The sequence below is a fragment of the Saccopteryx leptura genome, chromosome 2, assembly GCF_036850995.1.
Source record: "Saccopteryx leptura isolate mSacLep1 chromosome 2, mSacLep1_pri_phased_curated, whole genome shotgun sequence".
In the NCBI taxonomy this organism is placed as follows: Eukaryota; Metazoa; Chordata; class Mammalia; order Chiroptera; family Emballonuridae; genus Saccopteryx; species Saccopteryx leptura.
In genome coordinates this window covers 5,966,618-5,987,229 of record NC_089504.1, presented here as the reverse complement: position 1 = coordinate 5,987,229, position 20,612 = coordinate 5,966,618, and the positions used below count along the sequence as shown (strand labels likewise).

The 20,612-nt window shown below is 58.6% G+C and overlaps 1 protein-coding gene across 2 annotated transcripts in view; it reads left to right on the top strand.

The window, feature by feature from the left end:
• HMCN2 (hemicentin 2) overlaps window positions 1-15,655 on the top strand; it is a 150,407-nt gene extending 134,752 nt beyond the window's left edge. For both annotated transcript variants that reach the window (XM_066366902.1, XM_066366900.1), the window contains exons 86-98: window positions 159-428; window positions 3,915-4,064; window positions 5,461-5,598; window positions 5,699-5,820; window positions 6,110-6,347; window positions 9,118-9,180; window positions 9,308-9,430; window positions 9,858-9,992; window positions 10,864-10,992; window positions 11,548-11,868; window positions 12,623-12,742; window positions 13,651-13,777; window positions 14,734-15,655. In XM_066366902.1, the coding sequence (XP_066222999.1) occupies window positions 159-428; window positions 3,915-4,064; window positions 5,461-5,598; window positions 5,699-5,820; window positions 6,110-6,347; window positions 9,118-9,180; window positions 9,308-9,430; window positions 9,858-9,992; window positions 10,864-10,992; window positions 11,548-11,868; window positions 12,623-12,742; window positions 13,651-13,777; window positions 14,734-15,079 (2,282 nt within the window). In that variant the 3' untranslated portion in view covers window positions 15,080-15,655. The remainder of the gene's footprint in view (window positions 1-158; window positions 429-3,914; window positions 4,065-5,460; window positions 5,599-5,698; window positions 5,821-6,109; window positions 6,348-9,117; window positions 9,181-9,307; window positions 9,431-9,857; window positions 9,993-10,863; window positions 10,993-11,547; window positions 11,869-12,622; window positions 12,743-13,650; window positions 13,778-14,733) is intronic.
• The last annotated feature ends 4,957 nt before the right edge of the window (window positions 15,656-20,612 follow it).

The window sequence follows — 20,612 nt, the reverse complement described above, 5'->3', positions numbered from 1 at the left end:
GTATCCGGAAGGAAACACAGGGATAGTAACTGTCTGGATCATCTGTGATTTTTGTCCTTTCTGCCTCTGTGTTTTCTATTCTGTCAAAATGAACATACGCTATTTAAATATATGAAAGTAATAAAGTGTTCCTAAAAACTGCCCCGGGCCTCCCACAGGTGCCCCGGTGTTCCAGGTGGAGCCCCAGGATGTGACAGTGAGGTCCGGGGGTGATGTGACCCTGCGGTGCCAGGCCACTGGAGAGCCGGTGCCCATGGTGGAGTGGCTGCGGGCGGGCCAGCCCTTGCGGGCCGGCCGGTGGCTCCGGAACCTGCCGGACGGGAGCCTGTGGCTGGGGCGAGTGGAGAAGAGGGACTCCGGTGCCTACGAGTGTGTCGCTCACAACCTCCTCGGCTCCGCCACCGCCCGGGCCTTCCTGGATGTGCAAGGTACCAGGTGCCTCTTCCTAGACCGGGGGCAGAGGTGGGTCTCCTGCAGAGTATGGGTTTGGGTGTTGTTTGTAGGGGACCTGACCCACTGCCCCGCTAGCCTCCCTGACTCCTCTCCTGGCTGAGAGTCTCCAACTTTGAATGAACCAGTAGGAGGGCCTTGCGGTTCATCTTATCTGCCTTGCCCTGTACAGTTGGGGAAAGTGAGGCTCTGAGAGGCTTCGTGGTTGCAGATCATGTTGGACAGGGGACTCGGGCTCTTCCAGCTCACCTGGCATAGAGATCTGTGTCCTCTCTTTGGACGCGTCACAGCCCTGTGAAGCAGGCAGAGGAAACCAAGGGCCTCCCTGGGGTCAGTGCCTGGGGTCAGTCTGCGCGTCAGTGCCTGTCCTGAGCCTTGCCTGGCTATGCCGGGTGCTCAGACGCCCCTGCTGTTCGCTGTGCCCCTGACCCCTTTGGTCTCGACTCTTCCCCAACCAGCGCCCTTCTCCCTTGGGTCAGGCCAAACTTTAAAATAGACAGAACAGCCTGACCTGTGGTGGCACAGTGGATAAAGCGTCAACCTGGAAACTCTGAGGTTGCCGGTTCAAAACCTTGGGCTTGCCTGGTCAAGGCACATATGGGAGTTGATGCTTCTTGCTCCTCCCCCTACACACGCTCCCTCTCTCTCTCTCCCTCATCTCTTTCTCTCTCCCCCCCCCTATAATGAATAAATAAAATCTTTAAAATAGACAGAACAACTATCCTGAGAAACCAGACTAACTAATGGAGTGTCACTGGATATTATTTCTGTAAATACTCTACCTCGTGGCTTTGTATCTCCGTCCCTGTCCACGGCAGACATCACTAATCTATCACTGCACACAACGTCAGATTCCTGCTCCACAGAACCCTTCTCCAGGCTGTACCCCAGGACTAACTGGAACTATGATTCAACACTTTGCCACTTGAAACCCCAGTTGACACCCCCTGCCAAGTGGGAGCCTTTCTGGACACTCCTCTCCTCTCCTGTAGGCAGGGTTGGCACACCAGCACATGCAGCTCTGAAAATCCCGGTTCTCCGGCACCCAGCCACAGAGGGGGCACCTTCAGGCCTGAGCAGACCGACCCTCGCTCCATTTCAGAGTTTGGTCCTCATTCTTATGCTCTCCTGTTGAAAAGCCCCCAACCCAAATCACATGGTTGCTGCACTAGTTTCCGATGGCAGCCGTAACAAGACCACAGACTGGGGGCTCAAACAACAGAACTTACCGTCTCCTAGTTCTGGAGGATAAAAACCTAAGATCAAGGTGTCGGCCGGGCCGGTTCCTTCTGAGGGCTCTGACCGAGACCTACTGCGTGCTTCTGCCCTGGCTGCTGGTGGTTGGCTGGCTATGTCCAGCATTCGTGGTTCTCCTTGGCTTGTAGAAGCACCCCCCCCATCTCTGCCTCCATGTTCACACGGCTTTCTCCCTGGGTGCATGTGTGTGTCCTAACCTCCCCCTTTCATAAGGTCGCCACTCAGGTTAGGGCTCACTCCAATGACCCCATTTTAATTAACGTGGTTACCTCTGTACAGACCCGATCTTCAAGTATGGTCACATTCTGGGGTATTAGGACTTCAGCATATCATTTTAGGGGGACACAATTCAACCCATAACGGCCTCCTAATGGAGCCAATTACTTTTTACTCCATATATGTTAATTGTAGGAAAGCCAGGTAATTTAGAAAAACCTGTGAAGAAAAAAAGCAATGGTCAGTGATCTCTCATAATTCGACGGCCAGGGATAACATTGGCAATTATTATCGAAGGTGTATCTCTCCACACTTTTCTGTGAACATAAAGAGGTACATTTTTTTTTTTTTTACACTGCTATTGTTACTGTATTTCAGGCCGCATCCCATGACAATAAACCTGGTCCACATCTTCTTGAATGGGTTAATATCATTCCATAGGGACATTCTTTAAACTTAATTTAAGCTGTTGGCGACAGGTTAATAGGTGTTTTTTTGTTTGTTTGTTTTAATTCATTTTAGAGAAGAGAGAGAAAGGGAGAGAAAGAGACAGAGAGGGAGAGAGAGGAGAGAGAGAGAAAGAGAGAGAGAGAGAGAGAGAAGGGGGGAGGAGCTGGAAGCATCAACTCCCATATGTGCCTTGACCAGGCAAGCCCAGGGTTTTGAACCAGCGACCTCAGCATTTCCAGGTCGACGCTTTATCCACTGTGCCACCACAGGTCAGGCAATAGGTGTTTTAAATCCCAGTTTCCCCTCTAAAAACCACTGTGGTGCACATCCCGTGTGCCGGCCCGAATATTTCTACAGGGTCAATTTCTTAAGGGGCGTTGCCGGATAAAAGGTATTCAAAGGTTTTGAGGTCCCCTAACTGAGGGCTTGTCTTTTCTCCCTCCTATCCCGTCTCTCTTGGGGGGGGGGGTGCATCCTACCCTTGTGGGAAAGAAGAGGCTGCTGGGTCACCTCGTGTCTGAGAAAGTTGACGGTGGCTTGTCATTCGGGGCCTCCAACTCCCTGTCCCTTTGAAAGTGCCAGGGGCCACACCACTGCCTTCTTGCCTGCAGCTCCCAATTCCTTCCTCGCCCCCTTGTGGCAAGGGCAAGGGTGGGTTCGTGACCTTTCCTGTCCCTCCTGTAACCCCCCGAGCGGCAGACAGTGACAAGAGGCATCCCAGATGGACACTGCAGCTCATCAAACCACAGCAAAGGGCAGCAGGACACGGCGCTGCTTCCAGGAACCCACGATTAACCAGCCCCCAAATTGACCCATTTAGGGTTCTAGCCGTTCTGTTTTATGTTATTTTATTTTATTAAAAAAATTTTTTTTTGACAAATCATGGGCAATTTGTTGCTAATTGCCCCTGAGAGCTGGTGAGCGCAGAGGCAGGCTAGCTTCTGTCTCTCATCCCCTGGAATGCCATCTGTCCCAAGGAGACAGCTGGCCCATTAGCCAGAGGAAGCGCCTTCCGTGCCCACGCCATCCATCTGATTAGTGCCCACGAAGGTCTGCTTGCAGACAGCCTGGCAGCTCCTCCGAACCCACCCGCCCCAGCCAGGCCAACTGCAGGGCAGCTGGAGCCAGGGCCACTCACTGTTGGAATGGGGGACGCTCAGGTGGTGGCCGTCAGCCCCTGGCTTGGTGCCCTGCCCCTCAGCCCTGGCTCCTCCAGCATGCCAGCTCCCATCAGCGTGGGCTTCCTGGTACCTTAAACCCCAACAGGCTTTGGATGCAACTTTGGCCCCACCTTGTCGTTTGATAGATAAGCCAGCTTACGTGTGGTTTGGGGGCCTGACTTGCCCACGTTCCCAGGAAGGTGATGGCGGCAGAGCCAGAATTAGGAGCTGATACCACCACCCCTTAGCTGGGTGCCTGTGGACAGGTTACTTCACCTCTCTAAGCCTCATGATTACTCCTTTGGTAAATGAGTCACAGTCTCTGCTTATGCTGAGGGCCCGGAAGTGGAGTGTCACTGTTGTTCTCTTCCTTCCTCCCAGGGGACCCCCAGGGGGGCCGGGGCAGCATGGTCGGGGTGATCAATGGCCAGAAGTTCGGCGTGGCCACCCTCAACACCACTGTGCAACAGGAGGCACGCTCTGGGGTCACCACCTTCTGGAGCAGCATCGGTCACATCCCTGCGAGCGTGGGTAAGTGGGCGCCCGCCAGCTCAGGCCAGTGCCAAGAGGAAGCCAAGCCGGTGTTCCGAGGCTGCTCTGGGCCTGACTCCCAGGGGAAACCTGACCACCTCCTAGAGCTGAGTCCAAGCCAATGTGGATTTAGGAGCGACCACTCCCTCCGCCCCATACATCCCCGAATAAAATGACCGCGGGCCTGAAAGCAGGCCAAGAGCATGTGAAACAATCAGGCCAGGAGAACACGGGTCTGCTCACGAGCTTGAAACCACTGGTTGCTGGATGAAGCGTTTCTCCACCATTAAAGCAAGAGCTGGTAGAAATGTCAAGGTGTCCCCAGTAACGACGAGGTTCGGGCAGGAGGGGACAGGAAGGGAGACCCTGACACCTCGCTGTTCCCAGGACACCCTGTGTCCCCTCGTGGAGGTCCAGAGCAGGAGAAAGCAGGGCTGACAGGGTCTTTGCTAGAAGCAGCTCCTCTGAGGCTGCTCTTGACAACGGATCTGTCTGAACAGGGCGGGGACTCTGGCTGGGGGTCACTCGGAGCTGGCTGGCTGTCAGCAGAGAGTGGACAAAGCGAGACATGGCCCGGACACGGCTGTTCTTTCAGCTGCCGTGGGCAAACACCTGGCCCCAGGCTAGGTGGGCCAGGCTGTGTCTAGTGGAAACAGAGACACAGAGGAGTCGAGAAGTTTCAGCCCCCGCACGCAGGGCTCCCATGAGCATCCAGCCTGCAGCATCTCTTCCGAGAGCCCGCAGCGGAGCGCAGAAGCGCCCCTGGCAGGACCCCCGTGCATGGTCTCCCCCCTTGCCTAGTCTGAGGCCCTGCCTGTCCCACGAGGAGAGCTGGGCATCGTGGCAAGGCCTGATGCCTATTCCCCCCAAGTCCAAGGTACCCACTGGGGTGCCAGGTAGCTGCACGTACTGCTCCTGGAAGTCCTAGCGCGGAAGTCCCAGGCTGCTTGAAAGTCCGTGTCCAGGGTGGTTTGGGGCCCTTTTTCCAAAGTCAGTGGTTTAGAACAGTCCTTCCTCTCCCAGGCTTTTCTGGAAAGTTGTCTGCAAAGTGGTAGACTTGTTTGGTTTTCAACTTGGTCCAGCACCTACATAGTGGCGTTCTGTGTGGTCCCAGGCTCTGTGGTGACCTCGTGGTCCTAGGTGGTTGTGGAGTTGAGTTGAATATCAACATATTACACACGCCTCTTTGTTTAAACATGTTTTCCTCATTTCACAACTCATCCAAGAAGTAGTTATTGGGCCTTTGCCACTTGGTTCTGAGCCAGTAACTGGTCCAAGTAATCTTGGGGCTGAGCTCTCTTAGGGGTAATAGGGAGCCACAGAGTAATAGGGAGCAGAAGAGTAGCTGCCCTCAGCCTCCGGCCCTCACCTGGCCTCCGCATCCCGCCCCGTCCAGGGCCTCTGATGCGGGTGCTTGTGGTCACCATTGCCCCCATCTACTGGGCACTGGCTGGAGAGAGTGGAGACGTCACGAACGGCCATTCCTTGACTGGTGGCAGCTTCCGGCAGGAGTCACACGTGGAGTTTTCCACAGGTGAGTGGGGGCTCCCCCCACGTGGGCCAGGTGAGGCTGGGACCTGGGCCCAGGGCCTCTTCCCCGTGGTGACTCCAGGCTGGGCGGGGATGCATTGTAGGGGAGTTGCTCACGATGACCCAGGTGGCCCACGGCCTGGACCCCAGCGGCCTCCTGCTCCTCGACGTGGTGGTCCGTGGCGTCATCCCCGAGAGCCTAGCTGATGCGGATCTTCAAGTGCAGGTGTGGGGCGAGCCCCGGGGGGCCCAGGTGGGGTGGGCAGGAGGCAAGGGATGTCCTCTCTGCAGCCTTCCTGGCACCCCAGCGGGCACCTTGCACTTGGGGGGAACTAGTAGGAAGATCCTCTAGCCCAGCCTCTCAGCCTCAGGGGCCGTTCTCCCGGGTCCATAAACCTGCGATGGCCCAGGCTGCCCACCTGGTTGGAGGAATCGCTGAGGGGCGTCCAGGCTGCTTGGAAGTCACAGGTCCAGATGTTCTTGCCCTCCCCTTCCCCTCCCCCTCCCCACGCTAGGACTTCCAGGAGCAGTACGTGCAGACGGGGCCCGGCCGGCTCTTTGTGGGCTCCACACAGCGCTTTCTGCAGAACAGCCTCCCGCTGTCCCTGCGTTGCAACCACAGCGTCCAGTACGACGCGGCCCGGGGCCCGCAGCCCCAGCTGGTGCAGCACCTGCAGGCCTCGGCCGTCAGCTCGGCCTTCGACCCCGAGGCTGAGGCCCTGCACTTCCAGCTCACCACGGCCCTGCACGCTGGTGAGGGCCCCGTCCTGTCCCCACCACCCACTGCCCCAGCCCAGAGCTGTGCACAGCCCCAAATGCACCTGGCTGAAGGCCCAGGTGACAGCCCACTCCTGTACCCACTGGAGACTTGGGACTGAGACGGTTCACCTCCTTGATCCCATCCCACCCACCAATCCACCTAGCCGTCCATCTGTCCATCCATCAATCCATCTACCCACCCACCCACTCATCTGTCCATCCATCCACCCATCCATTCATCCATTTATCCACCTACCCAACCACCCATCCATCCACCCATCCACCCACCCATCCATCCACCCGTCCATCCATCCATCCATTTATCCACCTACCCATCCACCCATCCATCCATCCATTCATCCATTTATCCACCTACCCATCCATCCATCCATCCATCCATCCATCCATCCACCCATCCACCCATCCATCCATCCATTCATCCATTTATCCACCTACCCATCCATCCATCCATCCACCCATTCATCCATTTATCCACCTATCCATCCATCCATCCATCCACCCACCCACCCACCCATCCATCCATCCATTTATCCACCTATCCATCCATCCATCCATCCATCCATCCATCCATCCATCCATCCATTCATCCATTTATCCACCTACCCATCCATCCATCCACCCACCCATCCATCCATCCATCCATCCACCCATCCATCCATCCATTTATCCACCTACCCATCCATCCATCCATCCATCCATCCATCCATTCATCCATTTATCCACCTACCCATCCATCCATCCACCCACCCATCCATCCATCCATCCATCCACCCATCCATCCATCCATTTATCCACCTACCCATCCACCCACCCATCCACCCATCCATCCATCCATTCATCCATTTATCCACCTACCCATCCATCCATCCACCCATCCATTCATCCATTTATCCACCTATCCATCCATCCATCCATCCATCCATCCATCCATCCATCCATCCATCCATCCACCCACCCACCCACCCATCCATCCATCCATTTATCCACCTACCCATCCACCCATCCATCCATCCATTCATCCATTTATCCACCTACCCACCCATCCATCCATCCACCCATCCATCCATCCATTCATCCATTTATCCACCTATCCATCCATCCATCCATCCATCCATCTACCCACCCACCCACTCATCTGTCCATCCATCCACCCACCACCCACCCATTCATCCATTTATCCACCTACCCAACCACCCATCCACCCACCCATCCACTCATCCATCCATCCATCCATCCATCCATCCATCCATCCATCCATCCATCTATCCATTTATCCACCCACCCATCCACCCATCCATCCATCCATCCATCCATTTATCCACCCACCCACCCACCCACCCACCCACCCACAGCCCAGCATGGACACAGCTCTCAGGCCACGACTGTTCAAGCCCTCCAGAGCTTCTCCCCAGGCCCCAAGGGGAAGGTCCAAACCACCCCCCAGGCTGATGTTCAAGACTTGAGTCACCCTTTTCTCCGGGGTGCCTGCACCAGAGACCTCACCTAGGGGGCTGGAAGCCGCTCATGGAACCCCTGAAGACCCACATGGAACATGCCATGTATTCTTAACCAATGGAGGCTAAAAATATACCTGTTACTATGATTTGAGGTCCTAACATGTTTTTAATCTTGAACATGGGCCAGTGGGAAGAGCACAGCTTTGAGATCAGGCAGACCCTGGCCAAAGCCAGCTTCCCCACTTCTCAGCTGTGAGACCCTGGGGGCAGAGCCCTGGCACACTCAGAGCCTCTGGGCACCCACCTGTGAAATGGGCGTGACATTGCCTGCCTCGCAGGGTGTCGGGAGTGGAGGTGCTGTCTCTGGGCGCCCACCTGTGAAATGGGCGTGACGTTGCCTGCCTCGCAGGGTGTCGGGAGTGGAGGTGCTGTCTCTGGGCGCCCACCTGTGAAATGGGCGTGACGTTGCCTGCCTCGCAGGGTGTCGGGAGTGGAGGTGCTGTCTCTGGGCGCCCACCTGTGAAATGGGCGTGACGTTGCCTGCCTCGCAGGGTGTCGGGAGTGGAGGTGCTGTCTCTGGGCGCCCACCTGTGAAATGGGCGTGACGTTGCCTGCCTCGCAGGGTGTCGGGAGTGGAGGTGCTGTCTCTGGGTGCCCACCTGTGAAATGGGCGTGACGTTGCCTGCCTCGCAGGGTGTCGGGAGTGGAGGTGCTGTCTCTGGGCGCCCACCTGTGAAATGGGCGTGACGTTGCCTGCCTCGCAGGGTGTCGGGAGTGGAGGTGCTGTCTCTGAAACACTCACCTGGTGCTCAGTGGCTGCTTTATCAAGGAGGCCATCCTTATGATCACCCAGTCTGGCCTCCTTCCGTCCATGGAACACAGTCTGTCCCCACCCTGCCTTGGGCTCACGGACCCGGTCAGGTGCTCACTTACCCCAGCCAGTGGCCGGTCCTCTCCTGTCCTGTGGATGGTCAGCGGCAGTTTTGCATGTGGGGGTCCCCTGCATTTGCTTCGGGATTTCTGTGTCGGCCGGCCAGTCTGGCTGGCCCGCCGTGAGCCCCTCGTGACTCCACCCACAGTCAAGGCCTTGGACAGCCCTGGGCTGCGGATGGGCACACTGACTCTCTGGGCTCCACCCTGGCTCGGGACAGGGGCTGAGCACTTGGCTGAGGGAGTCTCGGCCTGGCCAGGCTGGTGGGAGGGAGCGACAAGCCTGGGCTACGGCCAGGGCTGCTCTCTGTCCCTGGTGTCCTGTGTCCTTAGGGCCTGTCCGCTTTGCCTTGCAGATGAGAACGAAGTTGGCTGCCCGGAGGGCTTTGAGCTGGACACCCAGGGAGAGTTTTGCGTGGGTAAGCATCCTGTCCCGCCCTGGCATGGATGAGGGAGGCCCCCCAGCCTGGGGGGGAACAAGCTGTCCAGACAGGTGCCGGGAGGCAGGGCCTGTGAGCCCAGACCAGCAGCTGTCCCCACCCCCAGACAGGGACGAGTGCTCCGATGGCCCCGGCCCCTGCTCCCACTCCTGCCACAACGCCCCCGGCCGCTTCTCCTGCTCCTGCCCGCCTGGCTTCGCGCTGGCCAGGGATGACAGGACCTGCAGAGGTGAGGGGCCCCGCCCGAGAGGCTCTGCCTGGGCCCGCCCAGCTCACGTGCGTGCGGGGGTCCTGGGGCCGCTCCGGGCGCGGTCTGCCCCGAGGGCACTGGCCTCCAGCCTGGGGCTTCCAGTGCCCTGTTCCCACGGGCACTTCCTGCTATGAGGGCCACAGATGGGAAAGGCTAGAGGACGGGGGTGGTGGGGAGCCCCAAACACATGCACGTGGCCACCCTGCGCTCATGGCGCTCCTACCCACCGAGCCCGGAGCAGCCTCGCAGACATGCCCTGCATGCAGCCGTCACCTTCACCAGTCACCTTCTCCCCTGGGGCTCCGGGTCCGGGCACAAGCCTCTGTGAGGAGGCTGGGCCCGCGTCAGGGCGGCGAGGGACAGCCAGGAGCACACGTCATGTGGCCCCGTCCCTGTCCACTTGCAGATGTGGATGAATGTGCGTGGGACACCAACCTCTGCCCAGAGGGACAGCACTGCATGAACCTGCCGGGGTCCTACCGCTGCCTCCCGGACTGTGGGCCTGGCTTCCGGGCGGCCGCGGACGGGGCCAGTTGTGAAGGTGCCAGGGACATGGCGTGGGTTGTCCAGGATTCAGCGGAGGGGGTGCCGCGTGTCACTGGGACGCTGGGCCCGCGGGGAAACGGGCACCCTCCTGGTGGAAGGAGCCCAGCGAGGCCAAGGAGGGAGCCTGAGCCCGACCTGGCTGCGGGCCGCTGGGCTGCGTCTGGCACAGGTCTTCGTTCTGGGCCTTTGGCTTGTGATGTCCAGGGGAGGGTGACCAGGTCAGGGGTGGCAAGCGTGCTACAGCTGCTGCCACCTTCCCCGGCTCCCCTCCGGGTCATGGCCCAGCCTAGGGACGGCCTCTGGCTCCGCCCTCGCACAGCTCCTCCAGCGACCACTGTGTGGCAGCTGCCACTGCCTGTGAGAGGAAGCCCAGGTGCCACCCGGCTGGGTGACCTCTCGGGTCCTTCCTGCCCCAGCGTTCTAGCGTTTCACGATTGCGGGTCCTCCTGGCTCCTCCAAGAGAGTCCATCCGTGGAGGAGAAAAGCATGGTGGCCCTTGCACTCAGAAGAGGAGTCGTTTTACTTTGGTGGCCGCAGGGTCTCAGGGTGCCCTGGCTACGTGTTGGGTGCTCCGCCTCCTGTCTCCCTTCCACCCTTCCTTCCTTCCGTCTCTCTTTCCTCCCTCCCTCCTTCCCTCCCTTCCCTTCCTAACCATGCACTGGGCTCCTCAGTCCTCCACATGCACGATCCAGTTTTCTGACCGTGGCCCCATGGAGGGGTCTGGTCCCAACCTTTCTTTACAGATGAGGAAACTGAGGTCATGCAGTTGGAGAGGGGATGGGATGAGGACCAGATGTGGAGAGGAATAGGCATGGTATGTCCCTGGGGGCAGGGCTCGGGGCTCAGCCACACCCCTGCCTCCCCAGATGTAGACGAGTGTCTGGAGCAGTTGGACGAGTGTCACTACAATCAGCTCTGTGAGAACACCCCAGGCGGGCACCGCTGCGGCTGCCCCAGGGGGTACCGGTTCCACGGCCCGGGACTGCCCTGCCTAGGTATGGGGACACCCACCCCGGGACTGCCCTGCCTAGGTATGGGGACACCCACCCCCTCATTGGGACCCTGGCCAGCACCACAGGGCTCACAGGCAGAGAGGGTTTATGACAAGGGTGATCTTCAGGGAATACCCAAACGCAGCTGGCGCGGTCTGGGCCCTCCCCACATGCCTGCACCCCTGCTCTGCCTGCTGTATCGCCCCCCAACTCCACTCCCACCCTGCAAGGTCACCATCCCAGGAAGCCCAAGGAGGGGAGGACAGAGGGAAGTGGGTGGGTCTCAGAGGAGCTTAGGAGGTCGGATGGGTCTCACGAGGACCTGAAGGAGGGGGCTGGGGGAGAGGTGGAGTCTGGGCTTCTGCTCCGAGCTGGGGGAGCTTGAGGCCTCTGAGCAGTGGAGGCTGGAGTGGGAGAGGGGGCCGCGAGGGGAGGGGAGGGAGGGCTGGGAGGCCGGCCGGCGTGCAGCAGGAGAGGCGGCTGGATTCTGGGGAAGGCCAGACGGCTGGCGGCAGCGCGCCCTGAGCCTCCTCGGCCCGCCTGGCCTGCTCCTTCCAGACATCAACGAGTGTGTGCAGCTGCCCAGGACCTGTGCCTATCAGTGCTACAACCTCCAGGGTGGCTACCGCTGTCTGTGCCCGCTGGGCCACACCCTTCTCCGCGATGGCAAGACCTGCGCCCCACTGGAGCGGAGGGCACAGAACGTGACCACCGTCAGCCACCTGGGTCCCCGGACCCCCTGGCTGCGGCCCCGCGCCCCCCTTCCCAGTGGCTCCTACCTCGCCAGGGTCTCCCTCCGGCTGGGCCCCAGAGCCCTGAGCAGCACGGGCCAGGCCTGGTGCCCCCCGGGCTTCGTCCGGCAGAGTGGCATCTGCACGGGTAAGGCCACCCTCCAGCCGCCCCAGCAGGGCCACAGCGGCCTGCGTGGTCTCGGGCTCCTAGGCTAGGCGAGTGGGTGCCACGCCCCGCGCTCAGAGACCAGGGGACTGACAGGCAGGCGGGGTGGGTGTCGCTTCTGCGCTACTAGGTGTCTCGGAGCCCTGGCTGTGCTAATGAGTAGCGGCTTCCAAGAGGTGGGGCTGGGGTGTTTTCCAAACCGTTTAAATTCGGGACGCTTTGCCCCGTGTCCCAGGACCCCACCTGCGCCCAGGAGCCCACTTGGGGAAACAGTGCTCTGGCCACACACCGGTGGTGCAGCAGGGAGGGAGGGTCTCAGGAGTGAAGGAGTGGGCTCCAGGTTGACAGGAGAAGGTGGACGGAGACCCGTGGGGACCTGTGGTCAGCACGCTGGCTGCAGACGTGAAGGGGCGGCGGCCGCGATGGCGGCTGTGCTTCCGTGTCCCCGCCTGGACAGCACACCCTGTCCTGGAGTGGGGCCTCCCCCGAGGCCTTGGCAAACACGGGGTGGACAGGACGGAGCTCCCCACTCGCAGAGTCCCACTGAGCCCTGCGCCGTCCCAGCACTGAGTCCGGGGTTGGGGGGCAGGGCGGGGAGAAGAGGGGGGCCGTCTAAGCCAGGGACTTCCTGGGCCTGCCCTGAGCCCAGCAGGCAGGCGTGTGGCCACTTGGGTGTCTGTGACTCAGCATGTATCTCTGCCTTCATCACCACCACCCCCCACCAATGTCCGGCCAGACCTGGATGAGTGCCGGACGAGGAACCTGTGCCAGCATGCCTGCCAGAACACCGAGGGCAGCTACCAGTGCCTCTGCCCCGACGGCTACCGCCTCCTCCCCAGTGGGAAGAACTGCCAGGGTGAGCGGCTGCGCAGGCGTCAGAGGGGCCAGGACAGGGCTTGGTGGGCAGGCGCGTCCCTCAGCAGCCCGCTCTCTCCGGCCCCTTCTGGGCCATCTCATGTGAGGGAGGGGCGGGAGACGAGCTCAGAGGGGTTGAGGGACCACCCAGGTGCCCATAGCCAGGCCGGGCCCTCCACATTCCAAGCAGGAGCTCAGAGATTGCATGGGCAGGCTCCTGTGTGTCTGCCAGCTCTGCTGTGTGTCTCCGGGCAATGCACTTCGCCCCTCGGAGCCTCAGCCTCGTGGTGAAATGGGGCTGATACAGTCCTCCCCTGAATGCCTGGATGAGACATGTGGGAGGCGGGCACAGAGCCAGCGCTCACAGCAGGACAGCTGCTGCCTGCAGTGTTGGTGAAGTGCTCTCTAACTCACAAGCCGGCCACTTCCCCTCCCGTGCTCCGGTGGGGCGGCCATGCTGCCTCCCCTGCTGGACCGCGGGGATCCTGCCAGTCTGGCCTGTCTCCGTCCCTCACTCTGTCATGGGGGTCAGCGAATGTCCTCTGAGAAGGGTGGGGTGTCCACCAGGGCGGACAAGGACCAGGACACTCTGCCCATGGGCAGTGGGCAGTCGGGGTTGGAGGGGAGCCCTCTTCTCCCCCTGGCTCTCCAACCCGGCTCTCGGCTCCAAGGCCGTCAGGGTGTCCACCAGCATGTGCTGAGGAGATGGGGGTGCTAGGGGCCTGCTGGCTGGACTGTCACGAGCCAGGCTGTCTGGGGACAACTGGAGAGGGGCCACCCACCTCGCTGCGCGTCTGCAGGCATTTCTCTCCCACGTGGCCCCCTCCCCATGCCTTCCCTGGTTCCTGCCCTTCCCCTGGGCTCCCTCTTCTCATCCCCGTTTTCTCCTTCGCCAACCTCCCTGTGCAGATATCAATGAGTGTGAGGAGGATGGCATCGAGTGCGGGCCCAGCCAGATGTGCTTTAACACCCGTGGCAGCTACCAGTGTGTGGACACGCCGTGTCCCGCCACCTACCGGCGGGGCTCTAGCCCAGGGTAAGGGCTGAGCTGGCTAGGGGGCAGGGAGCTGGACAGCGTACACTCTGGCTGCTGTGTAGCTGGACCCCTCCTCCAGGCTGTGTCTCAGGCAGAGGGCCCTCCTAGGACCAGTGGGGTCAACCCTGAGCTCCAGGCAGGGCCTCTGTGTGCCCTCACGAGCACCTGCTGCAGCCGCCCCTGTGCAAGCTTACCTGGACCCTGTCGTTTCTTGTACAGTGATGTGTCAGCCCCAGCATGGAGCCCTGGGGGCCCCAGGAGGCCAAAGCTGGGAGAGGACTGGGGGTGGGGGTGGGGAGCGGGCCGGAAGATGTACACACACGGGGACCCACGAACAGACACATAAAACCCTGGACACAGGAACACATACACATAGACGCTGCCCAGATGCACAGGCATAAACAGAAAACACATCCCCACCCCACCGCTCACTGTGGCTACAAGACACTCGTAAAGATGCACAGACATGGGGACATTGGTTGACAGGAGCTGCACCTGCAGCGGTCAGGGGAAGTGCCCTGGGTGGTGACTTGCCCTGGGACCAGGCTTTAGGGTGGGGGTGGAGTGGGGTGCCCTTGCAAGGCTGAGCACGGATCTGTGAGTCCCCCCTCCTCACCCCGCCATCCAGAGCAGGTGACACAGCTCTGGGGCTCTGGGGGGACCTGGAGGGCTCTAACTTTTATCACTGCCCTGTGCTGGCTGGGCTGCCCTGGGCGGTGGGCTGGCAAAGGCCGCTGGGGGACCTGCTCCAATGGGAAAGGGCATGTCCTTGGCTTCTTTGGGCTTCAGTTTGCTGCTCTCTAAAATGGCCTGACAGTGGCGCTTGTAGAGAAGGCCTGTGGGGTACTGGAGCACAGGGGCGCGTGGGAAAACTGCGAGGTTGAGGGTGCAGTCAGGTTTCTGGAGCCCAGCAGTACTGGATGGCAGCCCGAATCTGTGCGTCTGTCCCCATGCAGGACGTGCTTCCGGCGCTGCTCGCAGGACTGCAGCCCCGGCGGGCCCTCCACGCTGCAATACAAGCTGCTGCCGCTGCCCCTGGGCGTGCGTGCCCACCACGATGTGGCCCGCCTGGCCGCCTTCTCCGAGGCCGGCGTCCCCGCCAACCGCACGGAGCTCAGTGTGCTCGAGCCCGACCCGCGAAGCCCGTTCGCGCTGCGCCTGCTGCGCGCGGGCCAGGGCGCAGTCTACACCCGCCGCGCGCTCACCCGCGCAGGTCTGTACCGGCTCACCGTGCGCGCAGCGGCGCCACGCCACCAAAGCGTCTACGTCCTGCTCATCGCTGTGTCCCCCTACCCCTACTGAAGGGCACGGTGATTGGCAGGAGCTTTTGGGCCGGCGACCTCGGAGGATGGGGGCAGGCAGGGGAGGGGGGATAGGAGCCAACGTAAGCCCTCACCGCCCAGACCGGGCTGCTAGTGGGGCAGGGTGGCCCTTGCTCACGTCATCTGCTGTGGCAAGAGTTGTCATCTTCTCCCGCCTCTATGCGTCATCAGGACTTTCAGTAAACACGACCATGTGCGTGTGCGCAGCCTTGACCCCAGGACATTGAGGACCCAGAGCTGCCCCTACTGGCTACTCCCCGCTACTCCCTGTGGGGGTGGCGCCCCGCAGGCAGGTGACAAAGGCTACCCATAGGTGGCAACACCCACAGGCAGGACTGGGATGGAGCCTGAGATCTGACCTGCCCCTCCAGGCTTGCCTCAAGCCCCAGGGAGACCTGGGCTGGGACACAACGTCCCAGGACACCGCAGGGGAGGGGCAGACCCTGCGTATGGGAGAGGCCACCAACTGTCCACATCTGTCCTATCATCCTGGACTCACGGTGTGTGTGTGTGTGTGTGTGTGTGTGTGTGTGTATCATAAAAACGTTTGTTTTTAACTAGCTGCATTCTTCATCCAATTCTTTGCTTGGATAAGGAGGGCAGTAGCTGGAAGAGGAACCACCACCCTCTGGTCCAGGAGCACTGGAGTAGGAGGTCAGCAGCCTGGCTCCCTGTGGGTCGGGTGGCCCAGGCACCTCTCTGGGCCAGTTTTCTCATCCAAAAATATGAATATGGCAATACCCCCCCCCACCCCCATATGCAGAATTACATGAAAATGCATTACACCAGTAGCAATACATGGCAGCAAAAAGTAATCCTTAATGAAGAATAATCCTTAATTATTTTTAATGAATTCATTAGATTCAGTCATTGCCTCAAACGCCAGAGATTCATTGGGTCCTCCTTCGGTGCCAGGCAGCGGCTCTAAAACCCTGCGCTCGTGACCTCACGTTCTCCTGGCAAAGGGTTTCTCAACAGGAAGGAAAGGAAGCGTAAAATGTGCGCCTGGTAGTTAGGGGTGCGAGGGAGAAAAACCAACTTGGGAAGATGGAGGGCAGGGGTGGGGGGCTGCGTCTGGTAGACCAGTCGGTGAGTCTCGGGAGAAGGTGGCATTTCAGCAGAGACCTGAAGAAAGTGAGGAAGAAGGCCAAGCAGACATTGGGAGGAGAGTGTTTCTGGCAGAGGGAACTGCCTGCAGGTCCCAGGGCCCTCGAGCGGGAGGGTGCTTGGTGGTCGAGGCTGAGGTGGTGGAGGCTGGAGCTGGGGGTTGTGGGGGGGGGGGTTCGATCAGAAAGATAAGGGGGATGGGGCAGATCCCGTGGGGGTTGGGGCCGCTGTAGGGACTTGGGCTTTGAGGAGTGAGTTGGGGGAGGGACAAGAGAAGAACGTGTATGTAAGTAACAGCATGTCTCCGTGTCTGCCGTGCGCTCTGGAGCAGGGTCTGGGCCTCAGCGTGGGCTCTCCTCTCCCCGCCCCTGCGCCTCTGCCCTTCTCTCTGGGCTGGCTGCAGCCCCTGCCTCGGCCACCCCCCACCCTGTTGCCAGCTGTCCCTGGACAGAAGCTGACTCTTTTGTACATGGTTTTTAGAGAGGAGGATCCTTTCTCCCTGCTCTCCTTGCTCAGGGTGACACTGCCACCTTCCACTTAGCATCCCCACTCTGTCATCTGGTCAATGACAGTCGCAGCAGTGCTGGGGTAAGCAGAGAAGAAGTCGCTTGCTTGCCCGTTTTCCAGATGGAGAGAAGGAGGCTCAGAAAGGGGACATGACCAGGTCACTTGCCTAATAGGTGACTCGTTAATGGTTAGACCAGTCTAACTCCTGACCCCAGCCTAATAGCCCCCCACTGAATCTTCTGGGCGCTTCCACTTTCAAAGCTGGTTTCTTTTAAACCAGAAAATGTCTGCAGTTTTCTGTAAAGGGCCAGATAGTGAATAGTTTGGGCCTCGTAAAACAGATTCTCTGTTGAAAGTACATCCCTCACCGCGCGTTGCAACACCTTAGTTGTTCATTGATTGCTTTCTCCTATGTGCCTTGACCGTGGGCCTTCAGCAGACCGAGTAGCCCTTTGTTGGAGCCAGCGACCTTGGGTTCAAGCTGGTGGGCTTTTGCTCAAACCAGATGAGCCCGTGCTCAAGCTGGCGACCTCGGGGTCTCGAACCTGGGTCCTCTGCATCCCAGTCCGACGCTCTATCCACTGTGCCACCGCCTGGTCAGGCTTTCTCATCCATTTATAAATACAAAAACCATTCTTAGCTTGCAGGCTTTATAAAAACAGGTGGTTTAAACCCTAGACGTCCCTAATGGTGGAGTTCCAGGCTGGGTGGAGGAGAGATGTGGGCAGTGAGGAGGCAGTGGGGGGAGGGCTCCCCGGGTGCCCCTACATCCCATTTATCCAGAGCCCCACGGGGCAGCTCTTCCTTGGGATGAACAGCCCCCTTTGTGCCACTGTAGGGGCTGTGGGGCTCATGTAGGCTGTGAACCCTGCCTCTTGTTGAGTCAGGACTTTCGGCAGAGGCACCGCAGTGGTGAGCCCTGCAGAGTGGAGGGGCCGACTCCTCATTCACCCCTGCTCCCTCCTGCCTTCCTCCCCCCAGTCTCGTCCCGGACCTTCGTGTTTGCAACACAACTGTTTGTTAATGTCCCGTGCCTTATGGATCTGAGTTTCATTTATTTAACACTGGAGCCCTGACAAGTCCAGAGGCAAAAGATTTTAAGCCTATTTCACAGATGAGGGAATAGGGGCTCAAAGAAGGTGAGCCACTTGTCCAAGCTCACACAGCCTGGAGGAGAAAAGGACTCGACCCAGGCGCCTATGACTCCACAGTGCAGGGGCTCTAGCCACCAGGCTTCCCTGCCTACACTCTGAGGAAGGAGGAGGGAGGACCCGCAGAAATTCAAGAACGGAGGCACTGCCAAGGAAGTGCCCCACTAGTCCGCCTCCCTCCCCGCCCCCTTCTCCTAAACGGTCTCTTTGAGGCTGTGACAGGGAGGCTAGTGAGAGGAGTGACTGCTCAAAGTCTCGCAGCAAGCCAGGGGCGGAATGTCCGACGGTCCCCCGCCCGCCCCCTCCCACAGGGATCGGCACCCAGCATGGCAGCCAGCTCCGAGGGGTGTTTCCACTTCCACGTTTCCAGCTGCTGGCCGTCATTGGCCAGGGCCCCGTCCAGCTGCCCAGCCCCCTGGGTGCCACCTGACCTCCGAGGCTGTTCTGAACCATCCAGGGTGGAAAACAACCCCGCAGGTCACTCATTAAACTCCGTGATGCAGCTTTTCCAAGAACCCAACAACTGGACTCTGTGTTCCTTCTGGGTGGGGACTGGCAACCTGGGGTCTGGCCTAGAGGACACTCTCTGTTCCTGGGGCTGGCTCCCAAGCCTGGGCAGTGGCAAAGTGGCTTCCGGTGCCAACCGTGCGATGGCCGCAGGGCGAGGTGCTTGGAGCCTCGGCGCACCCAGGCCCCTGCACAGCCTGCAGGGCAGAGCCCTCGAGTGGCGGAGGAGGGACAGGACCGGACAGGCGGGGCTGCTCCCTGGTGGGCCGCACAGACTGCCTCTAGGGCTCCAGGGTGCCGGGGGGACTCGGTGGGATGGCCCACTGACTGTGCCCTTCGGCAGTTCCGCCACAAAAGTCAGACGCAACACTTAGGAAAGCCCCCCCGCCCCCCGGCTGCAGTGTGGAGGGTGGACTGGAAGAGGTGGGGAGCCCAGGTAGGAAGACAGGTGAGGTGTCCCCTGCAGAGGTACAGGTGAGAGGAGAGGGTGGCCTGAGTGAAGACAGGAGAAGTGGGGAGAGCGGGAGAAGGGACAGAGTCGTCATTCCCCCTCATGCCGGCACGGGACAGAGGCTTTGACAAGGGGCCCATCTAGTGGAGGCGTGGAAAGTGTCCGAGGAGCACCCCCGAGGAAGAGGGTGTGCAAAGGCCACAGGCAGGAGGGAGCCCAACCTGTGGAAGAAGCCGCAGAGGCCGGTGCGGTGGGAGCGCAGCGGGTGAGGCAGGGGACGGAGTGCGGTGCTCCAGGTTTGACCCTCAGGGTGGTGCGGGACCAACAAAGTCATTTTAAAAATCACTGTAATTCATTAATATTTGAGAATACATCTCTGAACTTAAAAATAATATATTTTAAAACATATCCACCACACCGTTATCACGCCTTTAAAAAATCAACAGTAAGTCCTTGCTGTCATCAAATATCCTATATCGATTTTCAAGCTTCCAATTGCTCGTAAAGATGGTATTTCTTATATGCTTAGAAAAAAAAGAATCAGGATCCCAATAATGTCAATATACGTTGTGATTGATTATATTCTTTATGTGTTTTTAACTCAAAGTGCCTCTCTTTTCTTAAAAATTTAAAAATCAACTGGATTGAGATAAAATTATTCCAATAATGCAAGGTTGGTTCAACACCTGGAAAATCAGTATAACTCATCACATTTAATAAAACAGAGAAGAAAATCGTACAATCATTTCAAGAGATGCAGAAAAAAGCATTTGATAAAATTCAGTCCCTACTCAACGATAGCAACGCTCAACAAAACTAAGAATAAGAAACACACCTCACCTGATGAGAAGCATCTATGAAAAGCCTGCAATGAACACCACACTTCCTGGTGAAGGGCTCCGTGAATGCCTCCCCCTAAGACCCTGAGTGAGGCAAGAATACCCACTCTCAACAACTGTGTAACAAAGAAAAGCACAATGGTAATAAAGGGAAACTAAAACTGTCTCTATTCACAGGTAACATTATTGTCTAGAAGTATCCCAGAAAATCCCCAGCTATTTACAAAAATCTATAAGACTTAATCAGTGAATTTAGCAAGGTTGTTGAACAGAAGGCCAGTATACCCAAATCAATCAAATATTTATATCCTAGTGACAACAATCTGGAAAGTGAATTTTTTTTTTTTTTTTTGTATTTTTCTGAAGTTGGAAACGGGGAGGCAGTCAGACAGACTCCTGCATGCGTCCAACCGGGATCCACCCGGCATGCCCACCAGGGGGCAATGCTTTGCCCATCTGGGGCATTGCTCTGTTGCAACCAGAGCCACTCTAGCACCTGAGGCAGAGGCCACAGAGCCATCCTCAGCGCCCGGGCCAACTTTGCTCCAATGGAGCCTTGGCTGCGGGAGGGGAAGAGAGAGACAGAGAGGAAGGAGAGGGGGAGGGGTGGAGAAGCAGATGGGCACTTCTCCTGTGTGCCATGGCCGGGAATTGAACCCAGGACTCCTGCATGCCAGGCCGACGCTCTACCACTGAGCCAACCGGCCAGGGCCTGGAAAGTGAAATTTTAAAGATCATTTACAATAATATCAAAAGGCTTAAAATACTTAGACATAGATTTAATGAAAGAAAGGCAAACATTATACCTGAAAACTATCAAAGCTGTAAAACATGGCTCTGACACCTGACCCGAGAAGGACCTGGGCACCCCCATTGAAACTGAGGACTCTTATACCGCTCTTTTTTTTTTAATTTATTTATTTATTTATTCATTTTAGAGAGGGAGAGAGA